Source organism: Carassius auratus, chromosome 19, assembly GCF_003368295.1.
Source record: "Carassius auratus strain Wakin chromosome 19, ASM336829v1, whole genome shotgun sequence".
Classification (NCBI taxonomy): Eukaryota; Metazoa; Chordata; class Actinopteri; order Cypriniformes; family Cyprinidae; genus Carassius; species Carassius auratus.
In genome coordinates, this window is record NC_039261.1 from 16,058,220 (window position 1) to 16,078,102 (window position 19,883).

A 19,883-nucleotide genomic window follows, 5' to 3' on the forward strand; every position below is an offset into this window, starting at 1 on the left:
AGGGAGCCACTGACACCTAAACATGAAAATGAAGTCAAATTACAGTAGCATTTGATAAAGATGGTAGCTGATTGAGTGCATTGCTTCATTCTTTAGCAGCCAAGTTATTGCACTGTATATTTTTCACTGAATGATTTTACTGTAAACCATTGTTATATTTGTGTCAGATGTAGTCCATTCTTAAACCCTAAAGAGAACAAGCTATCAAGAGACACGAAGACAAGCTTTGAAATAGACACATAGGAGCCACTTCTTTAATCCAGTTTCTTTTTATTTTTGACAATACAAAACAGTTAAAAACATCTGTGAATAAAAGTATTCTCATTGTACAGTCGAACATAATAATATGCAGGCTGTGTGGGAGTGCCCTTGGATTCACCAACCACCAAACAAGTCTGAATGACTTTCAAATGTAAAGAAAAATTCTGTCCGATCCCCCAAGACACCAAACAGTTTCTCTGACCCCAAAGGCTTTAGTTTGCTTCTACTGAGATAAGGCCAACAGCTAGGCACTTCAATAAGCTCAAATCCAGTTTAGTTGCACTGTAAATACAGGCTCATCAATCTCCTTAGGAAAACAAAAGAATTCAGACTCCTGGCACTTGTATTTCATCACTAATCCCAAGCAATTCCCATGGTTTCCCGACATTATGTTAGGTGTGTCTGCTTATGTGGATGTTGGAAAACATGCAATGGAATTTTACTTCAGCGACAGCCAAGGTGGAGGGGTCCAACTTTTAGTCCTGGAGGGCTACGGATAACTCGAGCCAGATTCCACATGGATGGATTCAATTCATTTTCATCACAGCACATTGAGAGAGACCTTTAGGAGGCTCAGTTATTACCCGCATTTCACACTAAAGGAGGTGGCCAGCGGCCACTGTTCTCCAGGACGCGAGCCAGAAACCGTCACAACTCCTCCCCGTGCACTCAAAACCCTGACTCCCTGGAGTGTGTGTGAACTGGTTAGGTGTGAATCTAGCAAAATAACCATGCAGGAATATGGACAGTCAGTAGTGTAAGCATTTTTCAATTCCATTTGCATTCACAAAGCCATGCTTCCTGTTTTCGGCATGCACAATGTGTGTTAAAAAGGAAAGAGCTGCCAAGCCACAATCCCCCAGTTTCAGACCACCACACATGCCTTGCATATTACCCCAGAGGCATTCCCCCAGCAGCTGTAAGGCCACGCATGTCCAATGGAAACAGATATGACCATGTCAACAGAGACCCATTAAGTGCTCACAGTGGGTTTGAAAATTTCGGTCTTTTTGAGAGTAGTTTTCTTTAACCCCTAAGCATCTGTCTGCTTTTGCAATTTTTCATAACGGTGAAGTCTGCATACAAACCAGTCAATCCTCTACACACACACACGTACCCATTTCCAATTGTTTGATGAAACTTGAGCAGTGGCTGATGCTTATTAAAATCTTTGTTGAGGACTGATTTGTCTCTAATGCAATAATGCATTAGTCATGTTAGCCAGTCAGCAACCAGTGGTGGCTCTGCGGGGGAGGACACACTGTTAGCGGTGGTAATTGGTCAGAATGACAGGCACAGATCCTGTGTGTGCTGGGGGGGGGGGGGGTTGGGTTCAAGAGATGGAAGCTACAGCGATATACACTGACAACACCACATACACATGCACAGTGCAAAACACAGCAAGGATTTAAAAAAAAACAACAACACTTTTATGGAATTTATGGAAAGCTCTCAAATAGGCCAAGTAAGACCTTTATCCAGAAGGTAAAAAACATTGGTATGATTTAGATCAACCGTTACGCTACACTGCAAAAACCTGGAGCTTTTTGTGCTTGGTTCATCAGACACAAGATTCATTTGTGATTCATACAACTGCAAGAGAGCACCGCCAGCATAAACCCATTCAAACATATCTACTCAAGAGAAAGATTAAAATTACCATGGCAATTAACGGACAAAGTCTGTGCTAAGAGATAGGGGCTGGACAGCTCCAAATTAGCATGTACGTTCCTCGAGCAAGGAACCAGGGAAGAAATGCTCGTCTTGCAGAATAAAGCACTGGAGTATTGTCAGAGGTAGACGTCTGGAGAGCCCAGACAGAATTTTTTGAGCTTGTTAAAATTATTTCTTGGCCAACATGAGCTGTAGTAGTCAATTTAAAAGATGAAAACTGCAAATAAAGTGTGCTTAGAAAGCACTTGATGAGGTGAACAAGTATAAAGAAACTTTCAGTACAAAGAAAATGACCTTGCATAATGACTGGAGAGCCAATATAAACCGCACCAAGAGCTTAAGACTTTTCTGCTTTAACACATTACGAGGATGCTGGATCAAATGTTAGCCGACAGGACCATCGATTTCTGCCATTCCACACTGTTCAGAAGCTGTTCAGTCAGACTGTCCATGATTCCTTAAAGGCAGCTGGTGTTCAAAGGTAAGATTGCTCTTACACTGCGAACAAACGCTTGTCTTTTCCTGTAGGAGAATTACAAGTTGATCAGCAAAGCAAGCAAGATGAAGGAGCACACACACACACACAACACTGAGAAATCTAAATCTGCCAGTAGTCCATTCATCACATTTAGCCACTGGAGCTACCAGTAATTACAGAGCTGAGTATATAGTGGAAACCGGAAGCAAGCCCATTAGGGCAGTGCAACTTTGTGCCATTTAGCTCTTCTTGCAGAACACGCAGATTTGGAAAGCTTTGACTCATCAGAATTAAGATGGACTAAAACTACAGAAAACAAACATAGTAACAAAACTTTTTTTAATGGACTTGCATTGATGCAGCTTTCAGTTTCAGTGGAAAAGATAACTGACCTGAGGAGAGGTCTGACACTCGATGAAATGTTCCATTTCCAGGAATTGCTTGGCATCACAACCTAAGGAAGAGAGAATGCTATGAGCGAACAGCCAAACATTGCTATGATAAACTATTTTGTATTGACGAAGCTCATGCAATCTGCCAAGTTTGAGTCATGCAACTCAAGCTTTTCCAGGTAACTTTTTCAGGTAGGACATTTGAGTTTTTCAATACGTTAAACAATTAAATCGCAAAAGAAAAAAGAAAAAAAAAAGAAACAGGAGCAGCATTACAAACATAGATGGATCAAGATTTGACACTGAGCACTTTTAGCATGAGTTGCATTATAATTCTGCTCTGAAATGTTAGTACAGAAATATTATTATAAGCAAAATCTATTACTGCGTGTTTGTATATGTATATTTTTCCACTTTACTTTTATATTTTTAAACGATTGAATCTTTTAAAACATTGCACGCTGTTACCAAACAGTTTTAAGTATATAAATGTAACACTACTCACGTACAAATTTAGGGTTAGGGTTACCTTTACAATGCTGCACTTAAGTTTAACAGTCCTCTCCTGTCCTCTTTACTAAAAGCAGCCAACTTGTCTTTGCATCAGTCTTGACAAATATGGCCCCTGCATAACTTAACTTTTAAATTCAAATTATTTCAGGCTGTAATACATTTCCCATTCTGAGACCAAAAATAAAATGTCATTCAAGAAAAGTTTAATACATACCCAAGCATCGAATGCTTTAGTTCTCTCTATAGACATTAGGAAGCTATCCAGGTTATTTTAAAGAGCACAGGTCTTACCTCTAGGGTCCTTTTTAAGTATAAAAAGAGAGAGAAACATTAAAGGTGTGCTTTTAATTGTCAAATCAAACACTTTAAACAGACTCCTTTAGTGTAGTTTACGTCTTCAGACTACATGCATGGTTTTAAATTTAAAATCGATCCGAAGGTTATGAGTTATTTAAAAGGCCATTTCAGATTTTATGAAGACAAAGAAAAATAAACCAGGTTAAAGTTTCATAAAAAACAATCTAGGCTTTATTGACATATGCTGCAAAACATGTTTTGGACAGATTTAGTTACCTATTTAGGCAAGCTTACACAAGTCATTCTGCATTTTATGGAGAGGATACAAATACTAAATGGCAGTAAAGAACAGTTTGGATATGGGTTGTTTTTTTTCTTTAAATTATGTACAATAAGAGTCAGTTTTAGCTGCAGGATCCCTTTACATAAGAAAGAGATGACCCTTGTGGAGATTGTTGTCCAAATCCTTTTTTAAGCAGTTTGTGCATGCAGTTTATATAGCATGGTGTCATCCATGATAATCTGACTATTTTTCCCCCTTTAAACATAAGCAGCCAAACATGGGTTATTCTACAGAACAGTTTTGAAAAGTAACATTTTATTTTAACAAATTAAGGATTTGAGGACATTCCATCTCAACAGCGTCTAATTGGGCTATATTTCAAAACTCTAAAGATACAAGGAAAAATATTGAGGCCTAAATTAACATTTACAGCTTTTAAGACTATTTAAATCAAATTAGGAATAATCAATGGCTGTTGGAAATACCATTAAAGACATTTTGCATTTCAGTAATTTATACTCCTTATTACAAAACAGACATTACGTTTAGGGTATTTTTGATTTGCTAGTATTAAACAGAATTTTGAAATGTAGCCTACATGGGAATCTGCAACTGCACCTCAGCAGAGTTTTTAAGGTAACACAAAATTAAAGTGGTGTCCTGAGACACATAAAAAGTGGCTGTACAGTTGTTATGCTTTACCTTTCAGCTAAATACTTTTTCCAATCATTGGAACAAACGTTTACCATGGACAAATGCAAAAAAAGCAAGGGTAGGTATGAGCAGAGGAAGAGATATTGGCAAAAACAAAAATAAAATAAAAATAAAAATAAAAAAACAGCCATGTTTAAACTAATCCTTCTAAAGGTTATGTTGATTCTTGAGGCAATCAAATGCCATTCTGTCGAGTTTCTTTAAAAAAGTCCAGAGTAAAAAACAAAAACAAAAAAAACAAACGGACAATTACTTTTGTCGGGTTGCTTAAAGCGTGAGCTGCCATGGGAGACAGTTGTCATGGCGAAGCGTTGGGTGACGTTCCACTAATCAGACTTAGTATCGTCCATATGGGTGTTCCCTTAACCCAGGCTTAGTCTGTCTCTGAGTGGTAGCTTTTCCACCGCCAGCAGCGCGCTGTGTCCCGTTCCAGTCATCTTGAGCTGCGGGAGCAAACACAGTTGCAAGTGGGTGAAACAACAGCAAGCAATCTATAGCTCACCAAAAGATATCATGTAAATAAATCATCTCCACTAAGCCCCAAACAAATTTGTATTAGAATGGTTATAAATGAAAATGTACAAGAATTGTTTAAAAGTAGCTCTGTACGATTAATCGCATGCGATTGTCTCTTTACTAAAGCTGGTTCTGTGATGAGCAGTAAATATCCATCACCTGCTTTCAAATGAAACTACACTTACTACCCAGAGTCGTAGTTCGCTGAAAAGCTACGCAATATTGCATTCATAACCGAATGTGATACATCTTCGATTATGACGCGGTATTGCACAGCTTGTCAGCGAACTACGACTCTGTGTAGTAAGTGTAGTTTCATTTGAAAGCAAGTGATGGATATTTACTGCTAATCACAGAACCGGCTTTACTGACGAGACACGCATGATGATCACATGCAATTAATCGTGCAGGCCTATTTAAAAGTCATTCAAAACATTGCTGGTAGGGCACTTGCTATAAAATAAGTATAAAGTAAACTGGATGTGTGCTTCATCCAGATATAGCTACTTCATAATACACAATAGGTCAGAGTACCCTGACAAGTATAGTTTTTCCAAATTCATAGTATTCAAAAAGTCATATTCATACCAAATATAAATGTACTTCAACAGTAATGGTAGACGGTATGCGATTTCAGACTGCCTGTGTGACGGGCTTTATTTCCAAATATATAAATAACATTGGCCAGGACTCAGTAGGTAGTAATACTTCTGTAACCAACTTGAAATACAGGAACTGTTCTGTCCAGTAACACCAGTGTTATCAACTGTAACATTGTCCACACCCTTGAAGTAACGATAATAAATGTTTGAAACCATCAGCAACAGATGAAGGTTTGTGTATTAAATGACTAGTAAACTAAACTTACCATAGTTTTCATAGCCCTCCTGTGTCTCTCCATGTCCATAGTCATAGTATTCTGGTTCTCTGAAATAAAAATAAGCAAGCACAAACACTGTTCAAATGAACAACTCTTACACAAGACAACCTGGCCTGAATTTCCTCAAATAAACTAAGCCAGGGGTTCTCAAATCTACATTCAAAAGGTCCAAATCTGAATTTTCATCAATGTCAAAGGTCCGGAACAATTGGTTATTACAAAACATGCATAATAAAAAAAGCCTTTTGCATTCAAAATACATTAATTGCCAAAGTGGCAAAACAATTTAAGTGTCAGCAACAGAGCTCGACTGATAAGTGTTTTTCTCTGGCTGATGCTGATATTTAGAAATCAGGGCAGAGGATGGCCAATATTTAAAGCGTTCTTTTTTGGCAGATTATTTTTTTATAAAATTATAAAAGACAGTTTGAGTTAATGTTTATTGCAGGGCACAAGACAGTAATAGTAGTGGTAGCAGCCTCATTTATAGTAATAATACATGGCTCAAAACTTAAGCACTTTCTCAAAACAGTTTGTTTATGTTTGTTGACAGACACCAGCGTTTCCCCGGTAACAGCTGTAATCAAATAAGCACTGAGCGCTCAAACACCACTTTATCAGGCATTACAGGAAAGACTAAATGAAAATGACATCAAAGGGTTTCTGAAGAGGGTCTTTTCAAAGATACATTAATTAAAAATTTTTTGAAATGTGCAGTGCTCAGTTTATTCAACTAAGTCTTTGGGGAAATCTATTTCTGTCAGTTTTGATATTGTGAAAATAAATCAATGTAATGAAAATACTGGACACTGCCATTAAGTCAACTGGGCATAATATAAGTGTAAATATTTAACTCATTATCCAGCGGTGAAGTGTTGCCCGATTACATAAAACTTAAGCTCACTGCATATCATGACAACAGAATGTCACACGAAATCTTTAAACATCCTGCCTTCGCTTCCATTTCGGACCATCTCCAAAAATACACAAAGTAGGAAATATAATTAGTCACTTGAAATACGATATGGAGGGCCCTGATTGAATTCCCTCCGGGTCCAGATCAGAGTCTGGACTTTGAGAAGTGCTGAACTAAGCCAAGAACATCGCCCTTTCTCCAAAAACCACAGTAATTATAAGATAAGTTCATCTTGGTGAGGAAACCTGCACTTTCCAGGTCTCAAACCAAAAATAATATTAATAATAAATTGTACTATTAACTTACGCTTGTGGCTGACTGTAGTAGCTGTCATAGGATTCATAGCCTGCCTCTGTGTAGCTCTCGTCATAAGGCTGAAGAAATAAAGAAAAAAAGAAATCAATCCACAGCAGCATAAACTTTGAAGATACTAGTGCACTCAATATCTTCAAAGCAAAATCATAAAATCTATAAGCAAAAAAAAAAAAAACATACATATTCTTCGTATGACTCTTGAGCAGTAGGGTGCGAGGGTGGTGGAGGGGGCATCCTCTGAGACGCAGGGGCGGGTGGACGGGCACGGTTAGAAGCTGCTCCCCTGGGCGGCTGGGCTGATGGTCCTCCTCTTCCTGCAGGTGCTCCCCTTGTGGCTCCACCTCGAGGGGGTCCACCACGACCACCACGTGGGGGCATACCACGACCCCTGCAAAGATTAAAAGCGTTAGGTTCTCTCTGCATTAAAACCAGTTTTAGAATCTAAATGCAAATCCAGCTCAAACCAAGTCACAATTAATCTTTTAAAAAGATGCATTCATTAGTGTGGGTACCTGGGTACTCCAGGAGGAGGAAGACCTCCACGTCCTCTGATTGGTGGCCCTCCTCGGCCTCTGCCCCCATGTTCCTGGCCACCGTTTAGAAACTTCATCTCCATGAATTGCTCCTGGCAAATCTCATCCATCATGTCCTGGGAGACAGGCACATAGCTTAGTAAAATTACACTTTCATCACATCAGGACATTGTATCTTTCCATAAATTCAGATGCTTAAAGAGTTGAACAGCAGGTGAAACCTAGACTTGCATAACTCATGAGGCCATTAGCACAATGTACAAAGGTTAAAGTGATTTGTAGTGGAAACGCACACACTGTTTAGTGAAACCTTTCGGTCACTTAGTTTAGGCACAGAAATGAGCTTGAAAACAACCAATTTATCATTAAATATTAATCTGCTGCCACAGGCAGAGCAAGTGGAGTTACAATCCAACAACGCAGGCGGTTTGGACTTAAACAATGGCCCATTTGGAATTCATAAATCACAGCGCTATAAATCACAGCACTATAAACGGAAAGCTTAGACAAAACACAATATCAGCACTTCACTGCAAAGAACATGATCTGCTGCCCTTCTTGAATCTAGAGCAGATTTCTGAGTACTTACAGGGAACAAGAACTTTTTGATCTCCTCCATGGCATGAGCCATGCGCACATATGCCTCAGGAACAGGAGCAAACACCTCAATAAACACATGAAGCTCCATGGACAAATGTGCATACTTTGGTTCTCCACTTTTCCTCAAGCCTTCCTCCTAAAAAACACAAAGCAGTTCAGCAGATCCAGTTTACCCTTAGTTTTTCATTTAACCTTCATTCACAAAGACAGACAACCAGAATGTGATGCATCAAATAGCCTAGAATCATCCTTTTATTCCTTTAGAGATTTTAGTGCCATCTTAGAATTCCAACAACAAAAGTAGGTGCCCCTGGTAAATCGTTCTTGCAAATTAATTCAAACTTTTAAAAAGAACCTCAATAACACTTTACCTTGGTTTTGTCCCTCATGGATCCTTTCCCCAGTACAGAGATCTTAGCGCCAGTCTCCTCCTGCAGTCTCTTGATTGTGTTCCCCTGAGGTCCAAGGATCTTCCCAACAAAGTTAAACTGCACAAAGAAACAAAAACTTAAATATTAAACCCACATCGTTAGAAGAATTCTACAGTGCCTCACTTAGACTGACTGAAGTTGTTTTCAAGGACTAAAAACTCAATAGTTTTGATCTTCCTGAAGAGGACCAGACTAAATGCAATGCACAGAGATCAAAGGCCAGAGTCGTGCACTGCTTGACACGAAAGCAAAGGGTAACATTAGGCAGTCTGGGAACACAAGAATTAGGACACTCAGCAAAAAATGTTTTTTTTTTTTTTTTTTTTTATAAATCACACTTGGAAGACAAAAAAAACATGTTTCTTTGCAAAAACACTCGAAAAAAAAAAAACTAAGAGCTAGGTCCAACATTTAAAATTAAAGGAACTTTCAGCAGAGAGAATCAAAGAGTCTGCTGCTGAATAAATCTCAGGGATGGGTCACAATTTTTTATAGGGCTGTTTCGAATGCCATTTTTTGAGCTTCGAAGCTTAGGTGGCAATCAATATCGAATATTCGAAGCTTCGGTGGGTGGGGCTAAATATATAATAATAGTGTGGGTTTGCATTTGTATCATCTTTCACGACTTCACGTTTCACTCTTCGGCATCGTAAATGTGTTGCGGCAGACCCAGTGGAGTGCAGTGTTGCATTTGGTGCAATATGATCAGGTGGCACACATTTTTTAAATATTAATAAACATTTAATAATCTTTTAATTAGAACAGTTTCCGGTACGCATTACACGGGTGATACAAAACACAAAGTCTGTTGAGAGCAAGAACTTTAATAAGGTATTAATAACGAACATTTCTTTAAAACGAATCCCAAAACAGAAATTAAATTAGTAACACGCAGTGATTTCAACGAACTGTAATAAATAAAGAACACGGTAGCATGCTTATAAACAGCTGAATAAGAATAAATGAATTGTTTTTAAAATGACACAAAATATTATATCTATTACAATTAGTTTTATTCTATATAAGAGATTTATTTTGTCTTATTCTGACTTTTTGTTAATTTAAAGCTTTAAAATGCGCAATGCTTTTATTGAAAGCATGTTGCAATTAGCCTATTTATGATAGCAAATTAAGCGCATAAAAGCAGTTTGTTTGTTTTTGCCGCGTGCTACTTACAGAACTCAGGTGATTTTTCAAACTTGTGGTGCTGTTGTGGTAGGCCAGTTTCAAATCGCATATTTGACACACTGCCTTTGTCTTGTCATCCTCACTTAATTTAAAGTGCTCACAAACAGCTGAGGTCTTGGGCATTTTGTACCTATTCAGTATGAGATGAAATAAATCACTACGTTCACCAACGGGCGGTTCAAGCATGAGTGAGAATGAATCCGCGACGGAAGTCACGTGTTGAAAAAAAAAAAAAAAGAATATTCGAATCTCAAAACTGAAAATCGAATGCCATCCCACCAAACGAATATTCGAATATTCGATTATTCTAGTACAGCCCTAATTTTTTATATTCAATTTGTTGGTTTTTTAATAGAATATCAAATAGGCTTTGCAAATTGTTTTTTAGACAATAATTCTCCATGTTTTTGGTGCTGATGACGCATTCATGCGAGCAGAGGGTGGCGCTGCCAGTAGCACAATAGTTCTGATGTCAAAGACAACAGAACAACAACATTGTCTCATGCGCATACTGTAGATTTAAGTCAAGATTAAACCACCAAAAAATTCTCAGTGGCCGATTTCCTTAATTCTAGCAGCACCCCACCCATGAAAAAAATGAGCACAACTACACTGAGTGCGGACCTGCTGTACTTACAACAGCTTTCAGCCTAAACTATCCATTGAGAAAAGCTGTTTGTCAGCCAGAAGTGTTTTGTAGCCTCAACTCAGCTGTTATGGTGCATTCACATCAGACTTGCAAATGAAGCGTTAAGTCAATGCAAAGATGCGATAGACATCCTGTAGCGCAAATTGAGCATTTCGGGCGTTTGAAGTGCGTAACGCGTGATTTGCTCAAGTTGAAAAATATGAAAATATGAACGATAATTCACACCAAGTTAACCAATCAGGAGCTTGCTTTAGTAGTGACATGATTATGACTAAGCGAGCAGAGGCAGAAATCCAAAAACAAATCGCCATCACTGTATGGGGATACCCAGAGCTGTACGCTACATCTTCGTACTTTTATAGAAACAAATGAGTCTCCACTCCTTCACTTTGGCTCTCACTCTTCCCTCTTCCAAGCAAGATCCCTTTTATACCTGCATGTAAATAGTTGTAAATATTCTTTATATATTTTTTTTTAATTTGATTTATTTTGTATAAATGTTCTATGATGCAGTCTACATTGGATGCGAAACGACGCCACAAATCCCTGAAAGTAAACTGCTGCTGCATTCTATTTATGAAGAGTTGACATTTCAAATTATTTTCAACAGTTGCTTTTCGTGTCCAGTGTAGAAGTCTTTAGCTGATGCGGCGCAACATGACAACTGCCGCATCTCGGTGTTGACACTAGTAAGGAGAGATGACTGAGGACGATGGCAAATGATTTGCAGATCCTTAGCACCACTGACAAACATATGATCTTGTAAAATGTGCGGCAAATACTGTAGCTCCATAGCATGAATAGAGTCTGTGCTATAACTAATCTCGAAAGTGATATAGAGACTAAAAAGCAATTGTGCATTTTTTAAAAAGGGGTGGGGGATCTGGATGCCAGTGCAACATTGTATTATCTATCAGCCATCAGCGATGGACGATAGCATCATCCATCGGCCCAACCTTAGCCAAGGCTGAACCAACAGTGCCACATTTCAGCCAGAATCGACCCAAATGTGCTTCCATATGGGCTTTCTCTGCATCCATACTACAATCTGGATGAAGAGTGGAGGGCAATCTATTCACTAACACATGGACATGCTCAGTTTTTGAAAAAAAAAAAAATTGAGATTAGGGCTGGGCGACATGACGATATAAATCAGATGGACGAAATTAAGTCTATCGATTCATATTGTGCTCTATCATTTATTTCGTGGTGCCGCAAAATACATTGTTTACGGCAATATGGTTTTCATTATTTGAATGACGGTAGTCTTACATGTATTACACAGATGCAGGCAGACACATGAATAACAGCATGCGCGCGCTCATGTGACGTTGCTCTGCGCGTGGCCACGAAAACTTATTGATTGTCTGCGCTTTTAAGCACTGCCGTTTAAAACAACTGATTTTAGGCCTGTTTCTGTGTCAGAGTGAGTAAGTCACACATCAGCTGCTAATAGAGCTTGTGAGCATTTTTGCCGCTTTATTGGCTTTGAACGGTTGCATAAACACATATGCATCCAAATACAAGTATCCTCAATCACAGTCGTTTAGGTCTTAAGGGAATGTAAACAATTGCGAGAGAAAGCACATGTGTAAAAGTATATGTTATCCTGACTTCAGTCTTAAAGGGGAAGCTGTCCAATATTTATCCTGTCTGCCATTCATGTAACAAGAATAAGAAAAAGTAAAGCTAATGAGATAAATTCTATAAATATGTGTGTGTGCGTGTGTGTGTGTATAGATAACTAATTCCTTTACACACTGTATTTCTTATCGATAGTAGTTTTATTCCTATTGTCGTGTAATTAGTTTCTTGTTCTTATTTCATCACTGACTGTTTATGTATCTCCAGTGAGCTTGAGTTTTTTCTTTTTTTTCTTGTATTAGTTTGATATTGACATTGGTGACAAGGATTATGAAAATTCTATGGTATCAAATCTTAATCATAAAAAAATCTTATTAAAAGAAAAAAATAACTATATCAAGATATATCTTATTGTGATATAAACTTTCTCATATTGTGATAAGATTTTAGTCATATCGGCCACCCCTAAAATAGATTATTGTTATGAAAAAATATGTCGAGTTGCAAAAAGATGGAACATTTCTAGTAAATTTCGGAAACATTCCATAAATTGTTAACTTGCTTCCAGGATTTTTGGAATATTCCAAGAAATTTTCCACCCCTTTGCAACCCTAGAAGTTCAAATTAAAGTTCACATAAGCACCTTCATTCAGGTTGTTCACAATGTTTTAATGCATTTAGAGCGTCATTATGGCTTGAGATAATCTTCATGGATGAATTAATCAAACTTTTGATTTTTTTTTAAATTGTTATTCATGTTCATGCTCAATTTCTTAAATGGAAATGTACTAACCTTATGAGCAGTTTATCGTAATCAACAGACAGTTATGTTAATAACTCCCATCACTCAGTTATATTAATATGTCTCAGCACATTAAAATCATTATATTGTGTCCAGCTGACAAGTTTGAGGCAAGTCATAAGCAAAGACCTAACATAATTTGCTGCCTCAAACACGGTCCACACATGGCACATCCTCATGACTATCCGTTTTTTTTTTTATCAAATCTAAGCAAAAGCTTAATATAACAAGCTGTTCTAAAGAGAAACAGCATTTTTTCAATTGGACTTGAGCAGCATAATCAGTCAATCATTTTCTTGCATACCAATCTGATATTCATGTAATACTAAAAGAAGGGAAAAAAGCGCTCAAGATTGGATTCTGGGAAGAGGTGGAGAAAAATAAAATGTTACTTTCATCTCATCCCAACTTATCTACAAAGCAAACTTGCAAGGTCAAAAAAAAAAATACTGCTACTGCCTCTAAAACAGCAGAAGACTCAATCAAACGGTCTGATCGCCTCTGGCAGGTAAGATATCACAGGACGTATACCAAAAAAAAACATGCATTTAGAAAATAACTAAAGTCTCTTCATGACAGATTTAAGGTCTTTTGCAGTATTAAATGTTTGCAAAATTGTAAAAAAAAAATGCTTTTGGTGAGACCAGAACTACTATTCCACTATTTAATGGTTCTTTCCAATACGAATGCAATACTTATCAAGAAATAGGTTCTACTTTCCTTTAATTTTTTGTACCCCTCAAGAATCCTTAGGTAACCTTTCCTTCCACTGAGGTGTTACACATTCATTCAACACCAGATCTGAAGCAGCGCACATGTAATCGAGCAAACCAGCACAGCATACATGTTCCTGAATACCACAGTGACACTCACCTTAGGGTACTGTTTGACTGGTATGAGAACCCTTTCCTTCAGTTTAATGTTTTTCTGGGTGAAGATGTCCAGGTAGCTTTCTGTATCTTTCTCGGTTTCTCCTTTCTCAACCCTCTCGATTTCTAAAAAGCCACAAAAAAAAAAAAAAATATCTGGCACCAGATTTGAACATTTAAACGCAAAAATTAGACCATCTCTATATATTTGAAGTTACTTTACAAGTCATTGCTTAACCAGATATTACTTGCATTACAAAACTCAAACACCAGAAACATTTGCGCACATTGCGTTTTAACTTCAATCAGATAACAAGATCATTAATATATTCTGTTTCAAGAATCAAGGTTTAACCCTTAAAAATGGCCATCAATAATCAGGAGTGATATTAACATACTTGGTTATATCACCCTCATTTAAATATGACTGGATTAGAAATTTGTGTTTACAGGCCTGGAAGATTTTCTCTAGCCATCTCTAGGTCATTTTACATCAATCCCACATGTGCTTCTGAGATTTAAGTGTTTGCTTCAGGTTGCAAAGAAAAGTGCTTGCCTCACTGGCAGCAAAAGCCATCAATCAATAGCCTGCTTTTTACTGCAAGTGTGATGCTAAAAACCAACACTTGCATGCCTCTGCAAAGGTAACTTAAGGAACTGATCTGCTAATATAAGCCACAAGATACGGTTAACCTCCCACTAGACTGATGATATAAGACGTGGTGAAATGAGGCCAGGAAAAGACATTTCCTACACCAAAAAACCATTTCATCTCCAGATGTAACACTTCCCGCACTAAAGGCACATATGGTCCGGAACATGGTTTTTATTACTACGACTAATCTCAAACTTAAGACATTCAGCCGACTTCAATTGCATTTGATCAAACTTGGAAGGTTTTCATCTAAAGCTTTCCAGATCTTTCCGTCTAGACATGAAAGATAAGTGAATGTAAGGCTGGGACTTGACGCGTAACGTTACAAAGAAACGCCACGTTGACCCCCTTAGATACAGAGCCCTCCTTACAAGCAAACAAAGGGCAACAAATATTTATATTAAACAAATAATAAATAGTTATAATACGACAGTCATTTTTTTATATCTCACTGAAATTTACTATAATTCTTATAACATTACAATACTAGTTTGCTGTGGTAGAGTTGTATAAAACGCGTAATCTGGTTCAAAAGTTTCCACTTCGAAGAACGCACAGCGGTTAACGTTAAACCGAATCCAACACGCGGCTCAAACATCGCACTGGCGCGGACACGGGACTGCTGCCCGGTGAATGAGGGGAGAACAACTCTACACCACCACGGGTTTTAATGGAGAAGGGTAAAAATAAATTTTATCACCCGGTTAAAGTGGATTTTGTCCCGCCGAGAAAAGCATAAAATAATCACTGAAACGGTTGCACGTGCCGCGCGCGCGCTGAAGCGAGACTTTGTAACGGTCGCCCTGCGTCCCGTGAAAGACTACCGTAGATTCACAGCGTTTCTCTAAATAAAATTACGATTTCTCTACATAGCAACACGTTCCCGGTTTAGCCTCCTCTCCTTCGTTTTCACAAAACAACGGCGTTTACCTGCGGTTAGAAGTTTCATCGCGTGCGTGAACGACGCGTCCAGGCTGTCGCGCTCCGCCAGCAGCTGCGGGAGGTATTTGTTCTCAGTCTCCATGTTCAGCTTCTGAGTTAAAGGAGGTTTCAACACCAAATGTCTGATGGCGAAACTACTTCTGTATCCACTTCCACCTCTGAGGTCCGAACACACGAGCGGCTGCTGTGCTGCTGCTGTTGTAACGTTACTGAGAGGCAATGGCTCCTGTTCTCCGGCTCGCGGTCACAGACAGATGAACAAAAGCTGGAGACGAGCGCAAGTGACTTGAGCTACCGGAAATTACGTCACGAAACGAGACGTATGGGACCGCCCACTTTGAAAGTTTTTGGATTGTCTATACAAAATTGCATTTGCTTTGGGAAAACGCTGCCAGTCCCATTTAATAACACACGCACACACACACACACACACACACACACACACACACACACACACATATATATATATATATATATATATATATATATATATATATATATATATATATCACACACACACACACACACACACATATATATATATATATATATATATATATATATATATGTGTGTGTGTGTGTGTGTGTGTGTGTGTGTGTGTGTGTGTGTGCAGATCTCATTTGCAAAATGTTCTAAGTGCCATCTGAAATCTTCCTCTAAAATTAGAAATTTCCTGAGGCTCCTTTGTTTACGTTCAGTTATTTCACTTTAATGGCAATAAAAAGAACCTATTAACTGGCATTAAAGTGAAATTACTGAACCTTACACACAGGAGCTGGCTCATTTTACAAGAAATGTTCAAATGGCACTTAGAGCCTTGTGTATCTGAACTCTTCATACACACACACACATACACATATTTCTTCAGATACACTATATAAGTGGTGCACTCCTCATACAAAAATTATCTGTGTTCTTCCAGTAAATATAAATCTGTTATGCATGAATTAATATGCTGTTATGCTGTCTGGTTCTTGGAGGCATCCACAGACGTTTGCATAAGCTTCTGGACTCATCAATGTGGTAAATTGTGAAGGGAGGGAGCACAGTGCATAATATAATGTTTGCTGCCCCCCACTGGATGAAAATGGAAAATGATTTACTTTCAAGCGTCGGTGGTGAAACATTTAATTCTATAAAAATAGTAAACTTGATCGGTTGCATATCCTTTGATTTATAAATTATAGTTAATTTACATGCTTATTAATTAGTCACACTTACAAGACAATTCTGCCACAGTCTCATGATCTCTAATCTGTTTTGAATTAGAGAACATATGCTGCACTTTTACACTATTATTATTTTATATGCATCTTTCATGTAAACACAAGTGTGCTTGTTTTCCTTCACTTCTTCTACTACAAACACAGCTCCTCTCTGCCAGCGCTGGAGAGCAGTGAGGTCAACCATTGCTCAGCATTGCTAGGAGGCCAGTGAAACCTTTTTGTCCAGTGAAAGCTTTCAGAACTGTCACACCTGCTTAGGCCTTTAGCACCACTTGCACCAGCCTCCGCTCCCCTTCTCCCCTCAGCCTCGCTCAAGGTTAACACACTCTGTTCGAGCATGTCAGACTATTCAAACTCATAACGAAGTGGCTGCTGACCGCTGTGGCCTTTGAGATTGGCTAGCGTATATTCCTCACTTTTTCTTCTCTGCTGCTTTTGTGCTTTGCCTCACTCTTTCTCTTAACAAGGCCATCGATTAAATTCCCAGGATAAATAGTTACAGCAGACTACACCATAAAGGACTCCACAGAGTTAATGTGGTGTGGCAGATTGCTATTTGCTTTTACTTATTTTTTAACTTCTATTACTTTATAATGATATTCGTTTGTTTATTTCCTTGATGTTTCTTTTATATCTTGTAATTTAAAAAGCGTTTGAATATAATCAGGTGAGTTGTTTTGTAGCTCACTGTGTTCCCTTAAAATTTCTCTCTCATCTTCTCAGCACCTGCTATAGCCGGAAACTTATGATAAAACATCTTGTGACATGAGGCAAACACTTGAAATTTCGTTCAAAAGCTGGTGTAGCAACACATTTAACAAATCCCTTCTGTTCTGTTGATAACTGACAATTGGCACATTAATTATGTTAAGAAAACCTACTTTCCAAGACAAGTTGTACTGAAATTTACAGAAGAACACAGCTTTAGAAACACAGATACATAACCATTATCTAATCAATAACACTACTGTTTTTTCATACCTTCCGGTAAACTATGAATCTATTTACAGTTACATTATTAATGTGAATAATGCATGATTCGTTTTAAAGTTTAGATCATGAAAACCCACTAGCAAGGACTCAAGTATTACCAAATCTGTCAGGAAGGATTTGCACATTATTTGGAAATGTATTCTAAAGTGAAAAGCAGGACAACTCAATTTGCAAAGACTCAGGTCATTGTAAGCTTTTGAGGTTTTTGTAAGGTTTTGGGGGTGGCTGTACACATAAGTGTATGTAGTTTCTGAGTAGTTCCAGTATGAAAAAGAAACTGTTACTGTTACTGATTAATTAATCAGAGTTTCTTGTAAGTTAAAAGTAGTTACTATAGAATGGTAATATTGTGTAAACTTTTGTTCATGTGTAGTTAGTCATTAGCGATATAATCTAAATTGTTACTCATACAGTAACACAATAAACACACTGAGCGAGTAAGTCAAGTGATATGAGAACAGCTCCCATGGTTTAACTGCTGGTGTGTTGTTTTCCTGATGTTGGAGCTGCACATCAGGCTCTGACTTCACATTGTGAAGCCAATGAATAGTGACTTTTCAAGCCAATTTAGGAGGCAGATCTCAGTGAGGAACTGTTGGACTTGTTTCTCCCAGTTACTCGACATCCCAAACGGAGGTCATTCATCATTTTAATCTCTCTCCGTGTCCCTTAAAATGAATTGCATGGATAAAACTGAAAAAGCTCCACAAGGGTTTCGTAAGGTAAAAAATCAAGATTTTATAAATAACTTCAAACCAAGCAATCAATTTGACCCAAAGGGAAGCTGAATAATGGATTATTTTCAAGAAAATAAGTTAAAATTAGCTCTCCAGTGTGTTTGATGTGAAATAACTACAGCGCTGCTTTTAGAAGGTGCCTGTAACAGCACACTTTTCCACATGTCACAGCTTCACAGGAGCTCTGATAATTAATCAGCACAGGGTTTGATTCCCTTTAACCTGCTTAAGGGCCTCAAGCTAGATCTGTTTCCTGAGAGACCAAAAAAAGCATAAGATACACTAATGATGCTGGAATAATCACTTCAAGCGAACAACATTTTCAAAGCTTTTCCAAGCAAGCACACAAACATGTACGCACCGGCTGAGAGTGAAATGCCATGTGTAATGTGCTTTTCCCGCTCTCTCTTTGATCAGTTTCCATAAAGACGGCATGCCAGTGGCACTTTATCCGCTGCACATTGGAGCTCTGGTTTCACCAGTAGACCTAATGATACAGAGTTTGGGGGATGGGGGTACGCTGCAGGTTCAGAGTCTGAATTGCAGTTTCAATGTTTCATTAATGGTTGGTGATTTCTCAGTTTTGGTCACTGCGGTACATGAGGTTAAAGTGCAACGAACACTGGACGTGTCGAGCTGAACTTGTGTGCAGGTTATTTGAAGCTCAGGAAAATAAAGGGCTGTTTTTAAAAAGAAAGCTGCTCCAGATGATGAGCACTAAATTATGAAAGATGGTGCCATGAAATTATAATGAGCAAATAAAAGTAGTGATAAATGGCATCTGTGAGAGTCTCAGTGATTTCAAATCACTATAGTTAGCACGTTCACTTCTTGCTCAAGTTAGAGGGAGTTTCAAGGGTATTCCAGCAAAGCAGAAGAAAGTGATTCTAACTCCAGAAGAAAGAAATGGCCACCTTTACTTTTCATGACAGCAATACATGGAGATTACATATGCGTGTGTGAGGTTACATTATGAAATAATTAATTAAATAGTGAATTGTTACAATTAATAATGGCTTTGTATTTGCGTTTCTTTTTAAATGGTATTTATTACTGTGATACAAAGCTGAAATTTCAGCAGCATTTAACTAATTTTTCAGTGATCCTTCAGACATCATTCAAATGTGCTGATTTGCTGCTTAAGAAACATTCATTATTTCTGGAAACGGTAAAACATTTTTAACATATTATGGTTGCATAATACATTTTCTAATAAAAGTTCAAAAGAAGTCTTGTGGAACGTTATAAACATTACTATTACTTGTCATCCATTTTATTTCTCCTTGCTTAATAAAAGTTTTCATTAAATTCAAACAAAGCTAATATATTACACACACTCTCTCTCACCTTCTATCTCTCTATCTCTCTCTCTCTCTCACATACACACACACACACACACACACACACACACAAACTGATGTAATGTATTCATTT

The 19,883-nt window shown here is 38.0% G+C and overlaps 1 protein-coding gene across 2 annotated transcripts; it reads right to left on the reverse strand.

The window, feature by feature from the left end:
- Window positions 1-250: 250 nt before the first annotated feature.
- On the reverse strand, window positions 251-15,789 carry LOC113119561 (KH domain-containing, RNA-binding, signal transduction-associated protein 1-like). 2 transcript variants are annotated; one of them, XR_003294469.1, is made up of 11 exons: window positions 15,481-15,789; window positions 13,900-14,021; window positions 8,744-8,860; window positions 8,362-8,508; window positions 7,752-7,888; window positions 7,420-7,627; window positions 7,231-7,298; window positions 5,997-6,055; window positions 4,866-5,055; window positions 2,806-2,867; window positions 251-2,457 (listed from the first exon to the last, which is right to left on the reverse strand). XR_003294469.1 is itself a non-coding variant. In XM_026289122.1 (9 exons), the coding sequence occupies exons 1-9, from the start codon at window positions 15,572-15,574 to the stop codon at window positions 4,949-4,951; spliced, it is 1,059 nt and encodes a 352-aa protein (XP_026144907.1). In that variant the 5' UTR covers window positions 15,575-15,789; the 3' UTR covers window positions 3,818-4,948. The 2 variants fall into 2 exon arrangements, 1 of the variants encoding a protein (XP_026144907.1); XM_026289122.1 differs by lacking the exons at window positions 251-2,457; window positions 2,806-2,867 and having other exon boundaries at window positions 3,818-5,055.
- Window positions 15,790-19,883: the final 4,094 nt, after the last annotated feature.

Coding starts and splice junctions, on each gene's coding strand:
- LOC113119561 (XM_026289122.1), bottom strand. CDS start 15,574: ATGGAGACTGAGAACAAATACCTCCCGCAGCTGCTGGCGGAGCGCGAC. Junction 7,889..8,361: donor TCAAAAAGTTCTTGTTCCCT/GTAAGTACTCAG, acceptor CCTGTCTCCCAG/GACATGATGGATGAGATTTG. Junction 6,056..7,230: donor TACTACAGTCAGCCACAAGC/GTAAGTTAATAG, acceptor TTTTTATTTCAG/AGAACCAGAATACTATGACT.